Source organism: Alosa sapidissima, chromosome 10 (genome assembly GCF_018492685.1).
Source record: "Alosa sapidissima isolate fAloSap1 chromosome 10, fAloSap1.pri, whole genome shotgun sequence".
Lineage (NCBI taxonomy): Eukaryota > Metazoa > Chordata > Actinopteri > Clupeiformes > Clupeidae > Alosa > Alosa sapidissima.
In genome coordinates this window covers 36,876,093-36,896,678 of record NC_055966.1, presented here as the reverse complement: position 1 = coordinate 36,896,678, position 20,586 = coordinate 36,876,093, and the positions used below count along the sequence as shown (strand labels likewise).

General features: G+C 43.3%; 4 protein-coding genes and 3 non-coding genes across 10 annotated transcripts in view; 1 reads left to right on the top strand and 6 right to left on the bottom strand.

Annotated features, from left to right (window-relative positions):
• Positions 1-8,205, bottom strand: part of ncapd2 (non-SMC condensin I complex, subunit D2) — a 43,748-nt gene extending 35,543 nt beyond the window's left edge. Inside the window, exons 1-13 of one of the 2 annotated variants that reach the window (XM_042108093.1) lie at positions 8,066-8,205; positions 7,466-7,603; positions 7,272-7,347; positions 7,111-7,169; positions 6,625-6,800; positions 5,977-6,119; positions 5,213-5,340; positions 4,343-4,466; positions 4,026-4,173; positions 3,117-3,314; positions 2,270-2,404; positions 1,238-1,325; positions 569-785 (exon numbers count right to left, since the gene is read on the bottom strand). In XM_042108093.1, the coding sequence (XP_041964027.1) occupies positions 569-785; positions 1,238-1,325; positions 2,270-2,404; positions 3,117-3,314; positions 4,026-4,173; positions 4,343-4,466; positions 5,213-5,340; positions 5,977-6,119; positions 6,625-6,800; positions 7,111-7,169; positions 7,272-7,347; positions 7,466-7,583 (1,610 nt within the window). In that variant the 5' untranslated portion in view covers positions 7,584-7,603; positions 8,066-8,205. The remainder of the gene's footprint in view (positions 1-568; positions 786-1,237; positions 1,326-2,269; positions 2,405-3,116; positions 3,315-4,025; positions 4,174-4,342; positions 4,467-5,212; positions 5,341-5,976; positions 6,120-6,624; positions 6,801-7,110; positions 7,170-7,271; positions 7,348-7,465; positions 7,604-8,065) is intronic. The other variant, XM_042108094.1, reaches the window with a different exon arrangement.
• On the bottom strand, positions 873-1,158 carry LOC121721551. Its single transcript, XR_006034870.1, has one exon. It is a non-coding gene; the product is annotated as a small nucleolar RNA U85 (small nucleolar RNA).
• On the bottom strand, positions 2,632-2,937 carry LOC121721555. Its single transcript, XR_006034873.1, has one exon. It is a non-coding gene; the product is annotated as a small nucleolar RNA U85 (small nucleolar RNA).
• On the bottom strand, positions 6,274-6,560 carry LOC121721554. Its single transcript, XR_006034872.1, has one exon. It is a non-coding gene; the product is annotated as a small nucleolar RNA U85 (small nucleolar RNA).
• A 567-nt stretch (positions 8,206-8,772) lies between the features above and the next one.
• nop2 (NOP2 nucleolar protein homolog (yeast)) lies at positions 8,773-15,028 on the bottom strand. Of its 3 annotated transcripts, none has more exons than XM_042108106.1 (16): positions 14,861-15,028; positions 14,208-14,333; positions 14,054-14,093; positions 13,837-13,900; positions 13,447-13,725; positions 12,879-13,098; positions 12,530-12,729; positions 12,268-12,357; positions 12,080-12,167; positions 11,776-11,916; positions 11,451-11,590; positions 11,045-11,134; positions 10,712-10,834; positions 10,152-10,249; positions 9,913-10,049; positions 8,773-9,666 (listed from the first exon to the last, which is right to left on the bottom strand). In XM_042108106.1, the coding sequence occupies exons 2-16, from the start codon at positions 14,311-14,313 to the stop codon at positions 9,143-9,145; spliced, it is 2,340 nt and encodes a 779-aa protein (XP_041964040.1). In that variant the 5' UTR covers positions 14,314-14,333; positions 14,861-15,028; the 3' UTR covers positions 8,773-9,142. The 3 variants fall into 3 exon arrangements, with proteins under 3 accessions (XP_041964040.1, XP_041964041.1, XP_041964042.1); XM_042108107.1 differs by having other exon boundaries at positions 13,447-13,721; positions 13,836-13,900; positions 14,861-15,027; XM_042108108.1 differs by lacking the exon at positions 14,861-15,028 and having other exon boundaries at positions 13,447-13,723.
• On the top strand, positions 14,965-17,594 carry gtf3c6 (general transcription factor IIIC, polypeptide 6, alpha). Its single transcript, XM_042105896.1, has 4 exons — positions 14,965-14,979; positions 15,339-16,524; positions 16,744-17,036; positions 17,201-17,594. The coding sequence occupies exons 1-2, from the start codon at positions 14,965-14,967 to the stop codon at positions 15,843-15,845; spliced, it is 522 nt and encodes a 173-aa protein (XP_041961830.1). The 3' UTR covers positions 15,846-16,524; positions 16,744-17,036; positions 17,201-17,594.
• Positions 17,595-17,642: 48 nt separating this feature from the next.
• On the bottom strand, positions 17,643-19,805 carry emg1 (EMG1 N1-specific pseudouridine methyltransferase). The gene is made up of 5 exons (XM_042108194.1): positions 19,447-19,805; positions 19,094-19,195; positions 18,738-18,879; positions 18,352-18,560; positions 17,643-18,208 (listed from the first exon to the last, which is right to left on the bottom strand). The coding sequence occupies exons 1-5, from the start codon at positions 19,594-19,596 to the stop codon at positions 18,095-18,097; spliced, it is 717 nt and encodes a 238-aa protein (XP_041964128.1). The 5' UTR covers positions 19,597-19,805; the 3' UTR covers positions 17,643-18,094.
• Positions 19,806-20,586: the final 781 nt, after the last annotated feature.

The following is a 20,586-nucleotide window of genomic DNA, read 5'->3' as shown; positions in this document are numbered from 1 at the left end:
TGGGAGTATTACGGGAAGCTACTTTTGTGCCTGTTCGCTACAGCTATATTTTGCATATTGCAGCCAATACGTCAACTGGGCTAAAAGGCATGTTAGGTTACCTTTCCTTCTCTCACTGCATTCTCAGAATCTCATCCTGTTCCTCCGATATCCGATGAATTCGGTGGATATAAGAACTAATTTCTTCAATCTTTGCATCTTGGCTGGCTAGTCTAACCTTCCACTTTTTCTGCGTGCTCTTGGATTTGATAGAAGCGACTACTAGCGAGTCACAACGCGAAACTGCTAACGTTGATGGGAGGTGTAGTTTTTATGCTGCATTCGCGACGTGATTCTATGGTTTGCACCAGTAATGTTTCTCGATGTTGCGGTGTATTTTGTAGACAAACATTGACATGGTTAGAAGTCATCATTTTTACTCGCATGTGCGAGTGAAATGGGCGCACTGTAGAGCCCTGTATACTATACTTACTTATATACTTAATAAAAAGGCAAAAAGCCCCAAAATATACTTAAAAAAGGAAAATTACAATTTCACAATTACTGGTAATGGTCATGGTGTGCTTACCTGTACTTGTTGTGTCGGAGGAGCTGGGCAATTTGGATGGCGGCGTCCCGGTCGCTTCTTTCATCTTCGGCGTTCACCTCCTCCTCTTCATCCCCCACCACCTCACCATCAGCAGCATCATCATCATCATCACTGCTAGGCTCAAGATGGGCCATCACCGTCTGCAGAACCTCTGGCTCCATAGCAGACCACAATTCCACAGCAGAGATCACAGCAACTGCACAAACACACATACAGATGTAAGTACAAAAGGTGAGATCATCTGCACTCTCTTTAGAAGCAGCATGTTTCAATTAGAGGACATCACCCTCAGATTTCCAAAGAAGCAGCTCATAGCTCAGTGAATTCCACCGAGAATAGTCTCAACCTGCACACACACACACACACACACAGTGTAAGTCCCACCCTCGGTCCTTCTGCGCGTGTCTTTGCGAGAAGGCATTAGGAGCAGGACTGGGTTTAATGTAGGCCGGCCCTTACAGCAGAGCAGCAAACCTCCGCTGCCCTGCCAAGATTACCGGCCAGTGTGTGCAGGAGAGCCCAGCCCCTGATTCAGAGAGCTCGCATTCGCCTTGGGATCATCACTGGGTAACAGCTACACACTAGTTTGGATCATCACTGGGTAACACACTCCAGTTAAGCCAGTTAGTTGGAGAAAAGTCCTTTTACCTGGTGACTTCTCCGTCATCTTGTCCTTCATCTCTTTCAGTTTGGCAGTTTCTTTCTCTAAGGGCTTCTTCAGATCTGCACTGCTGAGCTACATGGGGAAAAAGTTTAAGTTCCAACTGAATCATACAGACTCGGCAAAACTTCAGACTAAAACAGAAATTAAAAAAACACCACAGATCAATTCACATCTTATGGTAAAATGGCTTCAGGAATGTTCCGGATCAAAAAAAAAAAACCCTATTCTAAACCTAGGGTCTATTTTCAGAAGCCAACAGGTTCAAACTGTTGTTTGAGAGCATAATTACGTTAACTGGTACCTTTTGTACTGGAGCAAGAACGTTGCTTGCATTAACACCAAGTTGTCTTACAGTGAAGGCGAACTGGGCATACAACGTCAAAAACAAACTATTTTACGTCACTGACAATGGCGGCTACTCTTTCTTGTTCATTGACTGGTTGGCGAAGCATTTGTTAATTGCCCACTACTCTCCTCTCGCGTTAATTGACTGGTTTGCGCTGCATTTGTTAATCGACTTAAGCTGTTGGCAGCGACAGGAAGACAGCTAAGGTAGCTGTCTAAAAAGGTAGCTATAAAAAAAAAATTAAATAAATAAATAAAAAAAATACCCTTTATCAAATACATTTTTAATATCCTTCCTAAAAACTTCGATTTGTCTGTAGACAACCTCACCACACTACCACAGAAGTACTATTTTGAACAGTCAGTGGTGTAAAATAGTTTGTTTTTGACATGAGTATGCCCGGTTCGCCATCACTGTAAGACAATTTGATGTTAATCTAAACGACGCGCTTGCTCAAAACTCCAATTAACATAATTACGCTCTCTTAAACCTGTTAGCTCAAAACTTCACAAATTAACATAATTACACTCTCTTAAACCTGTTAGCTTGTGAAAATAGACCCTAGGTTGTTTTTGCTCCAAAACATTCTTTAAAATGTCGTAGGTTTGACAGCAGAGCACATAGCTCTACCTCAGCTGGATGTGTGTGAGCACCATTTTAATGCAAGCACCTTGCAGCTGTAGGGATTGTGTGCAATGAAGGCAGCCAGCAGCTGGATGGCGCTCTTGCACACGTTGACAGACTTGTCAGCCAGACGGCCCACAGCAAACTCCATCACTTCAGTGTAGCGGCACAGGGGCAGTGCCTGAGGAGGAGGAAGGAAGGGACAGAGTTATGATGCAAATGCCCATCTGTACACACTAGGAAACGGTCATACACAACAACAACAACGATGATGACAACAACAACAACAACAACAACCTCACAGGGACGGAATACAGGAAAAACTAGAAGACAAGACACATGTATGACGGCATCTCAATACACTCCTATTGTTTATCACAACATTGTAAATAAATAGAAATTGCTAATTGCCCTCAGATTACCAAAGAACAACATCAATGCAAACTGGCTGGTAAGGAGAGTGCCATGATTCCATGCTTACTGACACACACACACACACACACACACACACACAATGTAAGCAGTTCCCTTGTCTCCCACTCATGACTGGAAGAGAGAGGATCACATGGGGTGTCTGCTAGTTTCTTTAGATGGGCCCTTACAGCAGAGTAGCAAACCTTCACTGCTCTACCAAGATTACCCACCAATCAGAAAGCAGGACAACATGGCCTCTCAGCCAATGAGCTCAAATGAGCCTAGTTCTCCTCACTGGGCATGAACTCTACATCCTGCACAATTAAATTACACACACACACAATTACTATCACCCAAGTTGTTCTAACTGCAGTGATTTACTTGTGGAGTTTAGGAAAAGTCCACCACAAACATGAACCCATGACTATTGATCCCATGCTCCATCACTACGGCAACCACAGGCAGCCCGTGTGTCCTACCTTGCTGTTGACGATGCGCGCGTACACCTGGAGGACGTGCGTGCGCACGTTGGAGTGCGTGTCGTGCATGTGCTCCTGCAGTGTGTCCAGGAAGCGGTCGCGGTCCGCCCGGGCCGAGTCCTCCAGCTGGTCGCCGGACAGGATGCGCACCAGCACCTCCCCGAGGATCTCGCACAAGGCCACGCGCATGCTGGGGCTCTGCAGGAAGAGGAGGCCAGCGGTCACGGGGACACAACTGCTATTTGCAACGTGTACGCAACATGGCTACGTGTACGCAACATGGCTGCAACGTGTACACGGGGAGAGAACTGCTATTTGCAACGTGTACGCAACATGGCTACAACGTGGACGCAACATGGCTACAACGTGGACGCAACATGGCTACAACGTGGACGCAACATGGCTACAACGTGGACGCAACATGGCTGCAACGTGGACGCGGGGAGAGAACTGCTATTTGCAACGTGTACGCCAACGCAACATGGTTGGTGATTCAGTTGTGCACGGCTTTAAATATTGGTTAGATGCATCCCTGGCCTTAGCGTATGCAGTGACGAGCTAAATACCCCTGTTCAAAGCTACCCTAGAACGCCAACAGCTTGAGCCACAGGTGCAATAGACAAATAGATACAGGGAGCAAAGACAATTATTGTGCCTCAGAAAATCAGACATTTTTAGTGCTACATATACATATACATAATACATATACATATACATATACACACACACATACATTTTTAAATACATGAAAACAAGAGAAGCTGGTGCAGGTGATTCTCTTAATGAAGATGTTGTGACTGAGAATCATCTATGCATATCTGTGAAGGTAGCAAAGGTCAGAGGCTAATACGTTTAATGTGTGTGTGTGTGTGTGTGTGTGTGTGTGTGTGTGTGTGTGTGTACACACACCTCTCCCTCCAGGTGTGTGAGAATGACGCTAATGTTGGGGATCATGATCTCGGGCACCAAAGTGCTGAGCTCAGACAGGAAACTGGAAAAGGCCTTCACCCCAGAGCCCTCTCTGCTCAGCTCCTCACTGGACTTCTGGCCAATCTCCCTGAAACACACACACACACACACACAGCAAACTTACATAGTTAAAAATATATATTTATCCCCATGATGCTCAAGGTACCACAGCTATAAGAGTGAACTCTAAAGCCTTTAACTGTGCATTAACTTGGTGCTGAGGGCATCTCCACTTATGAGAAAAGCTCAACTGTTACCTCATGATTTCTCCAACGATGGCTTTGACACCAAACTCCGAGCTCCAGGTGGCTACTGCCTGAGCACACACCCCAGCCAGCTGCTCAAAGTGCTGCAAGAGCTGAATCACTTTCACCCGGGCTCCTGTAATTAAAAATAATAATAATTAAATAAAACACAAACCAGACCATCATACTGGGAGAGATGCTCCTCTCAAATCATGACGCCAAATCAAAACTTGCAGAGTATTGACAGCAGAAGAGGCCCTGCGCTAGCCTGACGAGCCAGACTCACATTAAAATGTAGGGTCTGGGCACTCACCGTCCGCAGTGCTCAGTCCGAGGGGCGGGATAATCAGTTGTCTTTCAAATTCCCTCTGCACGCAATAGGACAGCGGCAGCACTATGAGTCCCATGCGTTTCCCACCAGCGGAGCTAGTTGGCTAGTTCAAACGTTTGCCAACTTAATAAAAGCTTAACTTGTGTCACACTGTTCGCCAACAGCAACATCCATCTTATTTGTTTTCAAGTAGCAGGGAATTCAAGCCAAACCGTTGCAACTCTGCCATCAATCATTATGTTAAGCCCACCTAACGACTCTATACACAATTTCATTGGCCTGATTGAGTTTTGATTTCTGGAGCTCACAAGCCAACGGAGAGTTGCTAGACTAGCCCTGCTGCCGCTAGTGGCGCGTCTAGATTTCTAGGCTAACCATGCCCTACATTTGCAGAGTAATGACAGCACCAGAATGCTGTGTGTGTGCGCTTCCACTCACACATCACTGCTTATGTACTGTAAGCTGCTTTAGACAAAAGTACCTGCCAAATACTAAACACATCACTGCACACATTACTGCTTATACATGTCAGCACATGTCTGTATACTGACCCAACATGTGGTTGTACTTCTTGATCATGACCCCAAGCAGGTGTATGATCAGGTCTCGGGTGGGCTTGCTCTTTACATGGCTGATGGTGGGATTCTCCAGAAGCTTGTAGCAGCAGCATGTCACACAGCTGTACCAACACACACACACACAATTAAAGAGAGAAAAAAGCACTAATTGTATTTACGCTGACACAAAGTGTTGCGTTGTCCAATTTCACTCTGGTCTTGCAGTCCAACAAAGCATGAAAGTTTAAAAACTATTTAAAAACAAAAACATTACATTACATTACATTACATTACATTTGGCTGACGCTTTTTAACCAAAGCGACTAACAACATGGTAAACAGTAAGTTTTAGAACAATTCTCACAATTTTAGGAAAACATTGCCCTACAAGGAAACATCTAACAACTTCCCTCCTACCTCTACCATCTCCTTCAACTACACTCCACTAGTAGCTAAACGTCTGCACTTGACTAGTAGCTAAACGTCTGCACCCTCATCCGCTGGCAGTGGTATGTATTGGTACCCAAGGGCTCATTTGCCATGTAGCTATAATGTTATTCCTTTGCAAGTCACTTTGGATAAAAGTGTCTCCTAAAAGAATAAATGTAAACGATGTAAATGTAAACGATGTAAATGTAAACGATGTAAATGTAAACGATGTAAATGTAAACGATGTAAATGTAAACGATGTAAACGTAAACAATGTAAATGTAAACCCAAGAATAGATAACGGAGCAGAGAGAGGAGCGCGGGGCCACCTGGCAAACTCCTCCTCGACCAGCGACAGGCTCCAGAGGGACCGGACGTCCAGCTGCAGGAGCTGGGACAGGCACTGCAGGACCACCTCCCTCTCCGAGTCCCACTGCACCAGGCCCTCGCCTCCTCTGTTCTTCTTAGCGCCCTGCAAACACACACACACACACACACACACACACACACACAGCTCTACATGAAACCTCTGCTCCTCTTCATCCTTTATATCTTAACTGGCATCATGTCCGTGGACACTTTCAGGCCCTTCAAAGTTAGCTGCAATGTTTCTGATCATTGCTGATTGCCCTCAGATTACCAAAGAACAACATCAATGCAGACTGGCTGGTATGGAGAGTGCCATGATTCCATGCTTACTGACACACACACACACAATGTAAGCAGTTCCCTTGTCTCCCACTCATGACTGGAAGAGAGAGGATCACATGGGGTGTCTGCTAGTTTCTTTAGATGGGCCCTTACAGCAGAGTAGCAAACCTTCACTGCTCTACCAAGATTACCCACCAATCAGAAAGCAGGACATGGCCTCTCAGCCAATGAGCTCAAATGTGCCTAGTTCTCCTCACTGGGCATGAACTCTACACCCTGCACGAGTACGTCACACATCCCTCAGCAAGCACGTCGGACGGATTTACCTTGCCAGTGGCCGTGACGATGCTCTGCCTGTAAGAGTCACTCTCCAGGGTCTCTGTGAACTTGCAGAGGAGGAAGACGCTCATCTTGACAGCGTTGAGCTGCAGCTTGCGGTCTTCTGCTGAGAGGACACCAGCATCCAGCATGGAGGGCAGAGACACCGACAGGCCTCTGACCACTAACACAGCAGGACAGGGAGCGGGAGGGAGGGTTTAGTCTTACAATATGCATCATATACAACACACACACACAGTACAGTGCAAAAGTCTTGGGCTGCTTAACTTGTTTAGCTGCAATGCTTTACTGTAGTTAGTTCATATTTGTACAACCAGAAAATACAGGAAAGGAAATGCAGCATTTCAAAAGCATCAAATGTAGTTTACATCAAACATTGCTGAAAAAAAAAAATCAAACGCTGGCTTATACACACAGACAGTACAACACACTGAAGGGAGGTGTTTCAAGTACTGCATGTCTGGTAAACTGACCTTGTCTGAGCAGTTCCAAAGTTTCCTCCTTCACAGCCATGTCCAGAGTTCGCCAGTGCCTGAAGATAAGTTGGCATGTCAATACATGAAACATGGCTCATCCAAAAAAGCCTTCCCCCTTTAAACAAAAGCCAGAAGACTTTGGAGGCTAAACTACTCACTGCAGCACGCTGTAAGCGGTGTCAAAATGCTCCAGGATACTCAGCGGCCCCTGGCTACGCAGAGCCTGTTTAAATCCTTGTTTGAAAACAGACACAACACAATGAGAGAAGGCATTCGTGAGGGCTACAGATCAGCATCACTTGGCCCGAGGGTCACAAAGGGCACTTGAAGGGTTCAGATAGCAGATGCTTACTGTTTAGGTGAGCGGGCAGCTCTTTTGGAGTTAAAACATCTTGAACCACGTACTGGTCCACACCTCCAGCCTTGACGAGGTCATCGCCGCTGATCGGTATATTGAACTCCCACGACATCGCAGCGTGCTATAAAATGGCTGTCGAAAATGATGGGTAATGTTCCGTGTGAGGTCAGGCAGAAGTTAGGCAACGTTCCCATCTGTTTATCAGAGCACGCACCTTGCTAACGTTACTACGCAGTTTTGAAAACCCAAACAAAAGCGGAGACCATCTAAGAATGGTAACGTTACGTCTTTAAAAAGAAAAAAAAGGACTAAACGGTTAACAGATACCTAACTATAGAAGACTTACGAGAAAACCCCGTTTGTATTCAAGTAACGTTAGATTTGTATTAGCGGCATCTGTAGCTAATGTTAAGGCCAGAGAATGTCTGTTATGGCACAAACGCAGATAGCTATCGATAGGCAAGTATAGCTAGCATAACGTCTACATTAGCACTCTTCCTGCAGTTTCTAAACACTTGCTCTAGTAACATTAACCAAGCCCAAAATTATCATCATTGCACACCAACAATGATCAATCAGAACAAGTTTACTCACCACCCTTTTTCAGCTGCTATAATTAAAATAAAAAGTAGAGAAGTCCGTTCAAACTGGACAAACACTGCGACTGAAGCGAACGGTTTGCAGCTTTGAATTTGTCCAGGAAGCCCGCCAAAGGAAATGCGTCATTACCACGCCTCCCTAGATCCGATTCATGCATTGCAACTTTTATTCCACCAGGTGGCACTGTTTAACCAGAGAGAGCCCTAAGGCTCTGTGTTCCAACAATATAAAAAAATCACAACCAAAAATCTATCCAACCACATTTGAAATTTTGGAAAATGCAGTTGAATGTACACTCAAATCTGCCCACCTTGGAGACTACTCTTGTTCTTATTCGTAATTTGACATACAAATAGATTTAACAGTCCTTATACAGGCCTGGCAGCTGTCCATTAAGAGAAAGATTTTGCAGGGCACAAATGGTGTAATTTCATTGGTTACACTCAAATATTTAGTCTTTCACTAGAATCCCAGACTGCATCTTTGATAGAAATGAAGGAACCCCATTCTTGAAGGAACCCATTTTTTCTCCTCACCCTTTTACATCTTGAATTTCCCCTTGGGGATCTATCTATCTATCTATCTATCTATCTATCCATCCATCCATCCATCCATCCCTCACCCAGTTTACATATTTAATACCTAAAGTTCATGTGTTTGCTTTTCAAGTAAAAAAAAAACAAAACAAAAAAAGTCACCAACAGGATCACAGAGTTTATTAACTCACTGTATAATTCTGATATTACCGATCCATACATAACGCTCATAATCCAGAGAAAACATTAAAAAATAAACATTAATATAGAAATTGTTCCACTGTGGGTTGACCCACACAGCCGTCACTTGTTGATCCAAGTCCAGTGGCAGTCAAAGGTCACAAAGAGAACGTACAGCGGAATGGATAGTGAACAGGTTGCAGTGATGTTCAGGTGCAGCCCGCATGTCTTAAGGAGCAGGCTTTAGTTCGATCTGACTCCACTCAAACAGTGACAACATCTAGAACAGACTCGGAGGCCAAAACGGCCCAGGAGTTTTACCAGTTCATTCAAATCCTCACTCAATGGGCTTGCTTTACAGCACAGACTCATCGTTATTTAGCAGTTTCTTCAGCTTCCTAAATTTATTTTTGCCGATTCTGTTCTTTTTCATGGGACTCTTATTTTTCTTTTTCTGCGTCTTCTTTTCAAATCTGCTCCCTTCTTTTTTCTCAGCCCCTGGCTCTTTCTTGGTCACATCACCCTCTTGGTTCCCCTTCTTTTTGACCTCATCGCCCTTTTTCACCTCATCGCCCTTTTTCACTGCCTCTCCGTCCAGCTTGGCTATTTTGGCTTTTTTCGGGCCGCTCGGTTTGTCTTTCTTCTTCAAAGAGCCCAGTTTCTTTTCATCGGCGGGTTTCGCAGGCTCGCCGTTAGCTTTGGCTGCCGTTTTGCCTGGCTGGCCTTTACCCTGTGGGGCTTTTGGAGGCTTGGCTGACTTCTTGGCAGGCTGACTCTTCCCCTGTGTAGCCTTACCGGCCTTCTCTTCTGTGATGTCCACGGCAGAGCTTTCCTCGGCAGGAACACACACCTCCGCCTCCGCAGGCTCCACCTCCTCCTCTGAGGGTTACAGAGAGAGGCAATGTTCAGATATGACGCAACATAAAAACTAAAATCTCTTAATCAAGTTACAATAATCAGAATTGGCTCACAAAGCAATAATCTCTTACTGCTGAACTGAAATGTATATACTGAAAATGGAAATATGGAATAACTTATCTGAAACTAGTAAAGGTCATGTCTCTTCCAATTGAAATGTGTCATTTTAGAGGATCAAGTGGCGTGAACTGAGGTGGTGTCCGTTACCTGTGTTGGCAGGAGCCGTGGGAACAGTGTTGGAGATCTTCTTGAACTTTGCCACAAAGAAGCCGTCCATGTTGTGCAGGTGAGGGTAAAAGCGCCGTGTGAGATTCAAAGACTGGTGGAAACGCCGCTCTTTAAATCTGAGGGAAATGTTGAACACGTTTATTCACTCGTATGCTACACCACCACAAACAAAAGAACCCTTCAGCAGAGCGAGTACTGAGGCCATGGGGCTGCGTTACCTGGTGAAGCCCTCTTTGCCAAAGTCCAGGCCGGTGGGCACCAGTTTCACATGTCTCTTCTTTAGTGCATAGTCCACCACCCACTCATTCTCCTCCACCTGCACAAAACACACAGCAATACACTCATTAGCAACTGCTTGCTTTGGAAACTTTGTTAGCATTTAAAGACACCCTTAACCCATACCGTGATTTCAACTGTGGTGTTATAATGGCTGCAGTGTCAGTGTTTTAACTGTAGTGTTATAATGACTGCAGTGTCAAGAGTGTTTCAACTGCATTGTGAAAAATGACTGCAGTCACAGTGTCGTAGTGTTTCAACTGTAGTAATATTCTGTTAGAAAAGTGGTCATCTGTCTTTTTCAAACTTTTTCAAATGTTGCCATCTCTCTGTAAAATGTTACTGTTGTGCCAGCATCAGCTCACATTTTGTTGTGAGTTTTATGATGTGGAATGACCTACTGTAACTTTCAATTTAATTTGGATCCATGCTCATGAGCTACATCCTTAGCCAGCAAATGTGGACTTCACTGAAGCAGATTGGTTAGGGCTGTGCGTCTTACCGTGATGGAGCAGGTGCAGTAGACCAGGTAGCCGCCCGTTTGCGAGTCTGCGTTGACCGAGTCGATGGCCGACAGCAGGAGCTCCTTCTGCAGGTGTGCAGAGCGCAGGACGTCCGACTCATCCTGAGAGGCGAGATGAGTCACGATTTTAAGAACACATTTAACGTTCGCTCACGTTTACCCGACACTTTTATCCACAACAATTAACAAAACAGATACATTTTCATTAGTAGCCCTCATGTGACCCCTGGAAATCAAACCCAGGAGTTGTGTTCGGATTTGTGGTTAGCACCTTGCACCATAGGCCATGAAAGGTGTAGGTTTTAAAAATACCTTATTGGTCTTCACTGAGGGATCTTTGGAGATGACTCCTGTTCCAGCGCATGGGGCATCCAGCAACACCCGGTCAAATCCTCCCATTACCTACGCAAGACAAACAAGCTTTCAGCTGCCGCAATGTAAACAGGGGCCAACACCCGGTCAAATCCTCCCATTACCTACGCAAGACAAACAAGCTTTCAGCTGCCGCAATGTATTCAAACTGACCAATACTTGGCAGAAGTGAATGTCCCAATATTGATTCGCATTGAAACTGACATCATCACTCTAGAAAGTCTAAAACAAAATTAAAAAAAGCGAGACACTGATTGACTGTAGAAGCTGGAAAGAGTCAGGTGACTACATAGCCTGACCATCACTATGCTGTCCACGTCCTGACCCTGCGCCATTAGTGACTGACCTTAGGGAACTGCCTTCCATCGTAGTTGCAGACGATGGCGTTTGTGACACCCAAGCGGTGCATGTTTCCCACCACACTTTTCAGTCGGTCAACATTTGCATCGTTTGCCACGATGACCCCAGTGTTCTTCATCAGCTGGGCTGCAGGGCAAAGATTCACACCGGCGCAGGACGGTCAGAATAGGATGCTACTCTTTTTAGAATAAAAACCTTCACACATCATACACACTGCACCAAGACAGCAAATCAACATCAGCTCCCTCAAATACATGGACAGATGATATAATGACAAATAGTCTTGAGTGAGTGATGGTCTGACTGCTCACCCATATATGTAGTTTTGCCTCCCGGAGCAGAGCTCATGTCGAGGATGGACTCCCCCTCCTGGGGAGAGAGCGCCATGACAGGCAGGAGAGAGGACGCTCCCTGCAGCATGTAATGCCCGGCCAGGTACTCTGGAGTTGCACCTGAGCAGATGGATAATAAAAACGTTTGGGTAAACAAAACTTTTCAAAACTTTTGTTTGTTAGCCTATCTGGCTTTACCAGGAAAGAAAAAAAATAAATAAATAAATAAAAAGTGTTCACTGACTCAAAAGTCATGGATTGAAAAATGATTGACATAACTAACCGACGGGGACAGAGGAGTCAAAAATGACCAAGCCAACTTTTGACCATTTTCCCAGTGGGTCCAGATTCACCCCTCTGTTGATGAGAGCCTGCAGGCAAAACACATCAGACCATACAGTTGCATTCAACACCGTTTAACTTCAGGTTTATGTGAGTTTCTAGAAATGAGCCCATAGATGGTGTCCTAACCTGAGCCAAGTCCCTCCTCCTGGTCTTCAGTGTGTTTGTTCTAATAGTGACCGGTCGCTGGATTTCATTGGCCTCCAGGAAATCAACCAGCTGTTCACAAAGATTGATTAAAGACATTTAGAATCAAAGCTCTCTCTCTCTCTCTCTCTCTCTCTCTCTCTCTGTCTCTCTCTCTGTCTCTCTCTCTGTCTCTCTCACACTCACACTCACACTCACACTCACACACACACACGCACGCACGCACGCACGCACACACACTTACTTCAGACAAGGGGAAGAGGTCCATGAGTTTGCCCATAAGGTAGTCGTTATAACTGTAGTACGTGCAAAGATCTGACTTGAGAAGGGTGAGGTACTCCGACCTCTCCTTCCCTTCCTCCCTCTTCTGAGCAAAGTGGGTGAGAACGTCGATGTTATCCTTGATCCTCTGGTGAATGGTTTGCAGGTCTAAAGGAAGAATTCCTAAAAAGAAAACAAACAGTACAACCTTGAGAAATTGTCTTGCGTGTATATATATATAGATCAAAGGATTCTCTGCATAATAAGGTGATGGAGTTTATTGTAAAGTGAAACTATAGCTTGAGCTGATTAGTGGTTACAGAGGGTCTTACCTTCTTTCTGTCTATCCTCTGCCCCAGGAAGCTTAAACTTGTCCATCTCATCCATGTTGATCTGTAAAGCGTCATCACCTTCCATCTCATCATCTTTTTCTGCGTCACCTTCATCATCATCATCATCATCATCGTCGTCGTCGTCATCATCATCACTCTCTTCTTCCAGGGCTTCTTTTTTTGCCTTTTGTTTCCGAGCAGCTTTCTCAATAGGAAGCAGCTGTGGAAGAAAGGACATTATTGAGACATGAAGAACGAAAGGACAGGGGAAAGACATTATTGAGACATGAAGAACTTTCTGTGAAGACGGGCAAACTAAACTTTAGATTATTCCCATCAACGAAGATTCTAAATCCCCTTCAGCACAATTCATCAATTCTGTCCAACTGCCCTGACAACTAACTTGACACCTGTTAAACAAGTCCCCGCGAACGGCTGACATGTTCCACTGTCATTTTAATCACAGATGGTTCATTTATATCACTGACATGTCAAAAGAGAAGAACACTTCATACATTTGGCCCAAAATTTCTGAACAACTCCAGTGAGATTCAAATGGTACGTTTACCTCCTCCCCATCGCTGCCTTCATCTCCATCTGCTCCATAGTCATCCACCATATCATCATCATCATCATCATCGTCATCATCATCGTCTTCTCCCTCACCACGGTCATCTTCAACGGCTTTGTCATCACCTCCTTTTACAATTTTTTCAGCTTTCTCCTCATCTTCTTCTAATTCCCATTCACTTTCACTGTCATCATCTTCATCATCAACTGACTGCTCCATTTTTCGTTTCAGCTTTGCTGGTTTTAGCCACGCACTGTTCTCATCAGTGAAACCTGTAGGCAAAAGACAGAAAGAAAACATTCATACAACAAATGACACAGGTTAGTCCTTATGAACTTTTTATCAAGTTTATGGCCATGAACAGAGAAGTAAATTTCTGATTTGACCTTTTTTTTGCTTCTTTTCAGTGATGGCAGCCTTGGATTCTTTGACTGTCGCGCGTTTTGCAGCTCTGAAGAAAGTTCACATTTATACTGTTAAACAAGCTCTAAATTGCAAGTTCAATGAAGTTGTTCAGAAACACACACATATATTTGTACAATTAACTTTAGTTTATAATGAACAGTTACGAATGATATGTACATCATGCCTTCTGGACTCTCACCTTTTTCTGCCGTGACTAGACAACCTTTTAGAATCATCCTCTGTAAGACAAATAGCCAAACCATGAGGGATGTAAAATTAGGAAATGTCAAATGATGTATACATTTTAGAGGAGAATACTTGGGATGATTGTATGCCTGGTCAGAATCTCTTACCGTTGGTTAAAAACTTGGACAGCTCTGTCTCTGCTCCTTTCTGCTTCCTGGACTTGCGTCCCAGTCCTCGCTTTGTCTTATTCGTTGGGTCTAATTTCCTGCCCATGGCTGACACCTAGTTGGGAACTGTCAAAAGAATCCAAATCAGGTCAAGGGGTCCAATTAAGTATTCCAGGGATATTCTGCCCACTGAAATCAGACCACAACTGGATCATGTTTTATTTATTCAGGACACATTCAATTGTTTATGGGTATTCAAAGTGATTCTCGATGAGTATAAGTCCTTCTTTCAAGCCGGCTAACAAACATGTGGAACTGAACAACCGAGTTAACTGTATCTTCTAAAGCTGTGAGTGCCCCCCTAGCATTCAGCTTAATGTTAAATGCATCACAAGGTATGTCGCTGTTATGTATTCAACAAAATGACAAACAACTTAATAAGAACTTTCAAACAACTACAAAAAGGCAAGAAACATGATGACCTGATTGAAATGCACAACTCTAAAAAAAAAATGGTTAACAACAGATTAACTTACTACTCTGGCTTGCTAGCTGCTTTGCTAACTAGAGCTACAGCTGTGTGTTAACTTGCGTTGACAACTTAGATCATGTTGAGAAAATAAAGGAGCTCAAACATATGATATGATACTTACGTGATCGGGGAAGAGATAGCAATAATTTGAGCGTCTCTTCTAGAGCCACTACTTCTAGAGCCAATATTCAACAATTAAACTAAACAGTATAGGTTGAACGCAGCATGTATTCAGCACGGGTACACGAACACGCACGCGACTCTCAACACACGTTTTCCGGAAACGAAAACTGTTTCCGTCGCAGACCATTTGCGTAAGGATAAAGCTGGTAGAGTATGCTGTGGAGTTGTGGACTAATCGTTGTGGATTGTGTCAAATTAGGTTCAGGTAATTTAAATTATTTTGTATATACAGCCTGTTGGCTTCACGTAGACTTACACCATGCAGACAGATTTATAGTCAAATCCAAAGCGATATGTGTTGAAATTATAAAAGGTCCAAGGGCCTTTGTTTTATTTAGTGTTTGGTCCAAATGACCTGCTAACGTTAGCTTAAAAGCTGTCCAGGCTAATGAAATGTTTTGTTTTATTTCCCAAAGCAGGAGATGGATGAATGGGAGGAAGAGGAGCAGCTTGTTGTTGCGGAGCTGTCGGGGATTATAAACTCAGAATTTCTGACTAAATGCCGAGGCAAATGCAAGATTGTGGATATCGACAGTGACCAGCCAATTATGCAGGTGGGAAGATATGTCTTTGCTGGAAATTATGAAGACGCGTTGGGCACTTGTGTGATACTGGAGGAACAAGGAGATGCTGGAAATCCGGACCTTAAATATAAATGCCACACCATGAAGAAACTTATGATGCAAAGAACCTTCTTGACGGAGAAGAAAGAAGAAGAGCCCGTTTCTGTTGGCATAGAGACTCTCGCCCTGAGTGAAGGGAATCCAAGCGACAGATTCACTAGTATTATCTGCAGCTTTGGAAAGGATCATATAGCGCCAGATGGAGCTGATGCTGATGCTTTAGGTGCCAGTTCAGATTCAGACCCCGAAGGGATGGAAAGGGAACAGTCATCCATGGGGGACAATCCAGACAACAACTGATATGGACAGCAGGGCGTTAATACATTATGTTCTATCTGGGACATTCATTATGGAGCAAAGGAAAAACCTACGCAATATCCCCAAATTAACGGTATCTCATTTGTGTCTTATAAAATTAGCAGTATTTTCACATAACCTTTTATTAAAAAAATATTGTTAATGACTTTTGTAGTTAACTGTTTGGTACGGTGTGAAAACCTGGAAGCATAGCCTGCACATTACATCAACATGCGCGTTTGGCGTTCAGTTCTTGCAACTCGTTCCAATCAAGAATAGCCGTTACCATGGGTATGAAAGAACCGTTACCATAACATTTGTGTTTTTGTGTAAATTTTCAACATTCTCGTATTATAAAAAACGCTGCGTTAGTGCATAAAGCTAGGGAGACTTACAACTGACCACACGTCTTGATGCAAAGCCATATTGTATTCTAATATGGCTAAACCTAGACTTCGAGGAACCGGCGAGAGAGGTGTTAAAGTTCTTAAAAACAAAATAGACATGGGGCCTCGGGAAACTAAAGCTAATTCTACTGGAAGTAAGAGTGACATGAAGCCCCGCTCTGGCAGACAAATGGGACATCGTGGTCTTGGAAAAGCAGGGGCGAAACGGTTGGGTCAGATGTTGAAGAAAGCAATTCAACAGAAAGAAGGAGTTCAAGGAAACAAAGATTTACCAAGTTAGTATAACGTTAATTGCATCTGGCGTTATTATTATTCACCGTTATTAACGTGAACTTAACGTTACCGTTATATAATAACTGCAGTTATTTTTGTAAGGGTTTTTATCATGTGACTCAGGATCATTTGAGTTGCTGTTAAGATGAGGTTTATTTAACAATAGATAGTAATGGTAACGTTATGGCTATATTTGTTTCTTTTTTTTCTTCTTTAACAAGAGACCCCAGTTGGTTTGTTAAAACACCAGGCTGATGCAATTGCGAAAGCCACAGCCAGTGAGAGGCCAAAGTTGGTCCCACGCGTTTCTGATCTCATCCTGCAAGTAATAGCGCAGTGCAAAAGCCAGGGGGGCATATCCATGGTAGAGCTCAAGAAGGCTCTGGCTGCTGGCGGTTATGACGTGAGCAAAAACCATTCACAAGTGAATAAGGTAGTGAGGGGACTTGTGAGGACGGAAACTCTTTTGCAAACCTCTGGAAAAGGAACAGAGTCATATAGGTTTAACACAAAGGTAACAACTTTCAAAGTTGCTCTATGAAAGACCTAATAATCCAATCTTCTGTTTTGTTAATGGTAAACATTATGTCACTTGGCTTGATCAAGATATCATGTTAGCAGTAAACTGAATGGCTGCTATATAATAAATTATTAATTCCGGTACTTGTGGTTACACAGAAATTAACAAGTGAGAAGAGAATCCGGACAAGGGCTGCAAGAAAGAAAGAGGCAGGTAAAGTGGTGAAGGAAAGCCCAGTGGCTCAGCTTAGCGCAGCAACAGAGAGATCTACAGAGGCGCCCTCTAAAGCAGCCAGCAGAGATAAACCAACCAGCAAGGCCATGCCAGGAGAAAAGTCTGCTGAGACGGTGAGAAATGCTAAACCAAAGGCCAGAGCATCACCGGCAAAACGAATCAAGAACAGTCCAAAGAAGAAAGGCGGTGAAGGCAAAACGAAAGCAACCAGAAAAAATAGGAGATAATACAACTAGATTTATGCCAGATCATTTGACAACTAACATTGTGAAATATGGCTTACTTTTGTGGCTATAAACAATAAAAACTTTGATAACAGCTTTGTGTACCCTTCAAATATTGGAAATCATGACAAGAAAGTTAACATTGAATATAAAATAAAGAAACACAAGTGTTTATTTGGCCCATGGAGCAACAGTTTCCTCAAAACAAATCATCCGTGGAATTCAGTTGAAAAGGTACCAATATCTTGAGCACATAATACATGTTTACTTTAACTGGTATTAGGTCATTGTAATGTACTTCCCCTGTTGGCTGTGCTCTAGCATATCTGGGGAGCTGGCCTTTGATAGACTTGCATTGTTCCATTATGAAATTCCAGTAGCTGCTTTATCTGGAACTACAAATCATCTAATCCTTTAAGGGCACCCACATATAAAAACAAACTAAGATGCACCAAATGACAGTTCAGGGTGAGCAAGAATCAAGGCAGTTATACCACTGCCTTTATTATCAAATTCTTTGCAAAAAATGTAGTCCTTTGCAAATAATGTAGTCCATCTTTACTTCCTGGAGAAACATAGGTCTGGCTTGTCAGGTCACAACACACCCCAAACCTCTTCAAAGGCTGAACACATCTTTGCACAGGTAAGGGCAGCAGATAGAGGGTAGTTACTAATGGACACGGTCTTCTCTGTATAATCCACATCCACCTACAGGACAGGAAGGAAGGTTTGGGACATTACATATGACAAGGGATTGACAGAAAAATAAAGTCACAAATGATTCTGCAGCATAAAAAAAAGTGAAAACTACAGTTCCACTAAAGTGAGGGCTATTTAATAGGAGAACTTACTGCGCCGTGAGCAAAAGCCCCAATCACCACCGCTGCTGGTCCTTCTTCAGGCACGACAGTCTGTGCAGCCACGGCATCGCCTGAAGAGAAAGAGGTGCCAATGCGGGGGCATCCTGGAGGCAGGTGATCAGAAACGGGGTTCTTGATGGTCCTCAAAAGACGCTGTGGTCCGTCAGCGGCTCGTACGCTCAGTTTATGCAGCAGCTGGACTGTGAAGGTAGACAATGGAGCGAGCAGAAATTGATGCATTATGATTCTCACATCTCAACATTCAGAAAGCACATGTGTTTAATGTATGTTACCATTTAGACTGGTGTTTGGTGATGCAGTACAGGCACACATTATAAATTCCTATCACAATGTTGTGGAGGAAATGTAATCCTTACCCATGAGGCCGCAGAATCTAGCAAATGTGCGTGGAATACGTGTTTGAGGGTTGATTTCTATTAAGACGTTCTTCTCCGTGTGAATGTAGACTTGTAGAAGCCCAGCCCTGTTCAATGGGCTGTCCAATAGCATTAATAAGCACTGAGGAAAAAAGTTTACAAGTTCATGATTACATTAAAAGGGCAAATAATTTTATTTGCCAGTTAAAGAATCAAATATGCATTTTGTACAACACTCATTTCTAGTACTGCAGACTTTGTAGAGCCCATCTCTGACTTGCAAACACTTTGTGTGTAGAAGGCAGAGTCTGACGATCTAGTTTTATTTGACAAGTTCATGATGTACAACACGTTACCTGATGTGTTATATCTGGTCGGATCTTTCCTGGGTCTCTTCCATTCTTTAGGATCATACTCTTGTGTTGATCGCAGTTAAGCAACTCAAATGTTTTACCCACCTGCAAGTTAGACATAATGCTTGTTATTAGTAATTAGTAACAGTAAATTAAACAGTAATTAGTAATTAGTAACATCTACGTAACTTAAGTCGTGCGACCGAATCGTCAGCATTTAAACAACACACCTGCCTTATGATATTGGCATATAGACCTAGAAGCAATAAAGGATCTTTCCATGGTGACTATCGTACCAGCTAATTAGAATTAGCAAGCTAACTAAATTCAAGTTTAGTTTATATCACACATTTTACCTTTACAGTTTCAAGCGTAGCTCCCTCAAGGATTACAACAAGTCGCCTTTCTGTCATCCGATCTTGAAGGCGTTGTGGCAATTTGACTCGTTTTGGTTCATATTCGTCTAAATGTTCCAGACCACGCTTATCGCCACTGCGCGCTGCCATTTTTTCCTTAAAGTCAACAGTGGCGCATATAATCTACGTCATTTAGCGGGAGGTGAAGTGAAGTCCTGTTGGCTCCGGTTGGCTCTGGGTCGTCAGATACTTTCTTCACACTGCTGTGCTGGGCTGACTGACTCCTGTACACTATTTATTTCTATGTCGTTTATTTGAATTCTGACGGTGAACTGCACTGGTACAATGTTTGTTTAGTTGTGTAGGTTACAAAATACTGTGATCCCAATTATGTTATGATAACATAGGGAGGGAAAGTAATCTCATCGCCATCTAGTGGTTGCGTTCCTAGAGTAGCGGAGTGGATGGGGTTTTGTTTTTTTTAGAAAAAATATATCTCGGTGCACATTGGGATCTTAATTTAATGCCTTCCATATGTTAGGCACTGGGGTCACCTCTACTGCTTCAAGTGGTCATACCTTATTTTTAGGATCAGTTTAATTGTTTTGAGTTTTTGTCGTAACACGGTGATATGGAACTACAGCTGCATGTGACGTCACATGTTTGGGCGCTTAATCTCTAACTGATCAATACGCAATTTGGTTAACTGGCTTAACATATTTTTGCAATAACGGAACGTGATGTAAACCGCGTGGTGATAACCTTTATGTCAGGATAACTGGTGTTGTGCTTCTACTCACATGAAGAGCTAGCTGTAAGTGTTAAGTGTCAATGCTAACCAGGCTAATAAACAAACCATGCTACCGTGAGTAACGTTGAAGGGTAAAGTCACGTGACTTCTTTTGTAGTTCGTTTATGAAACAAAAGGAGCAATTTCGATTTTCTTAAATATGGCAAAATAGGGTCGGATATTTTCACAGTTAGACTATTATTACTGTATAGACACTGAAAAATATTTTTGGTGGATAACATCGCTGATTTGGCTTCACAATATATTTTTTAAAATAGGTCTATGGGACTTAACATTGGAGCTGCTCTTCGATAGGAACGCAACCACTTGGGGCGCTGGTTTTCACTTTC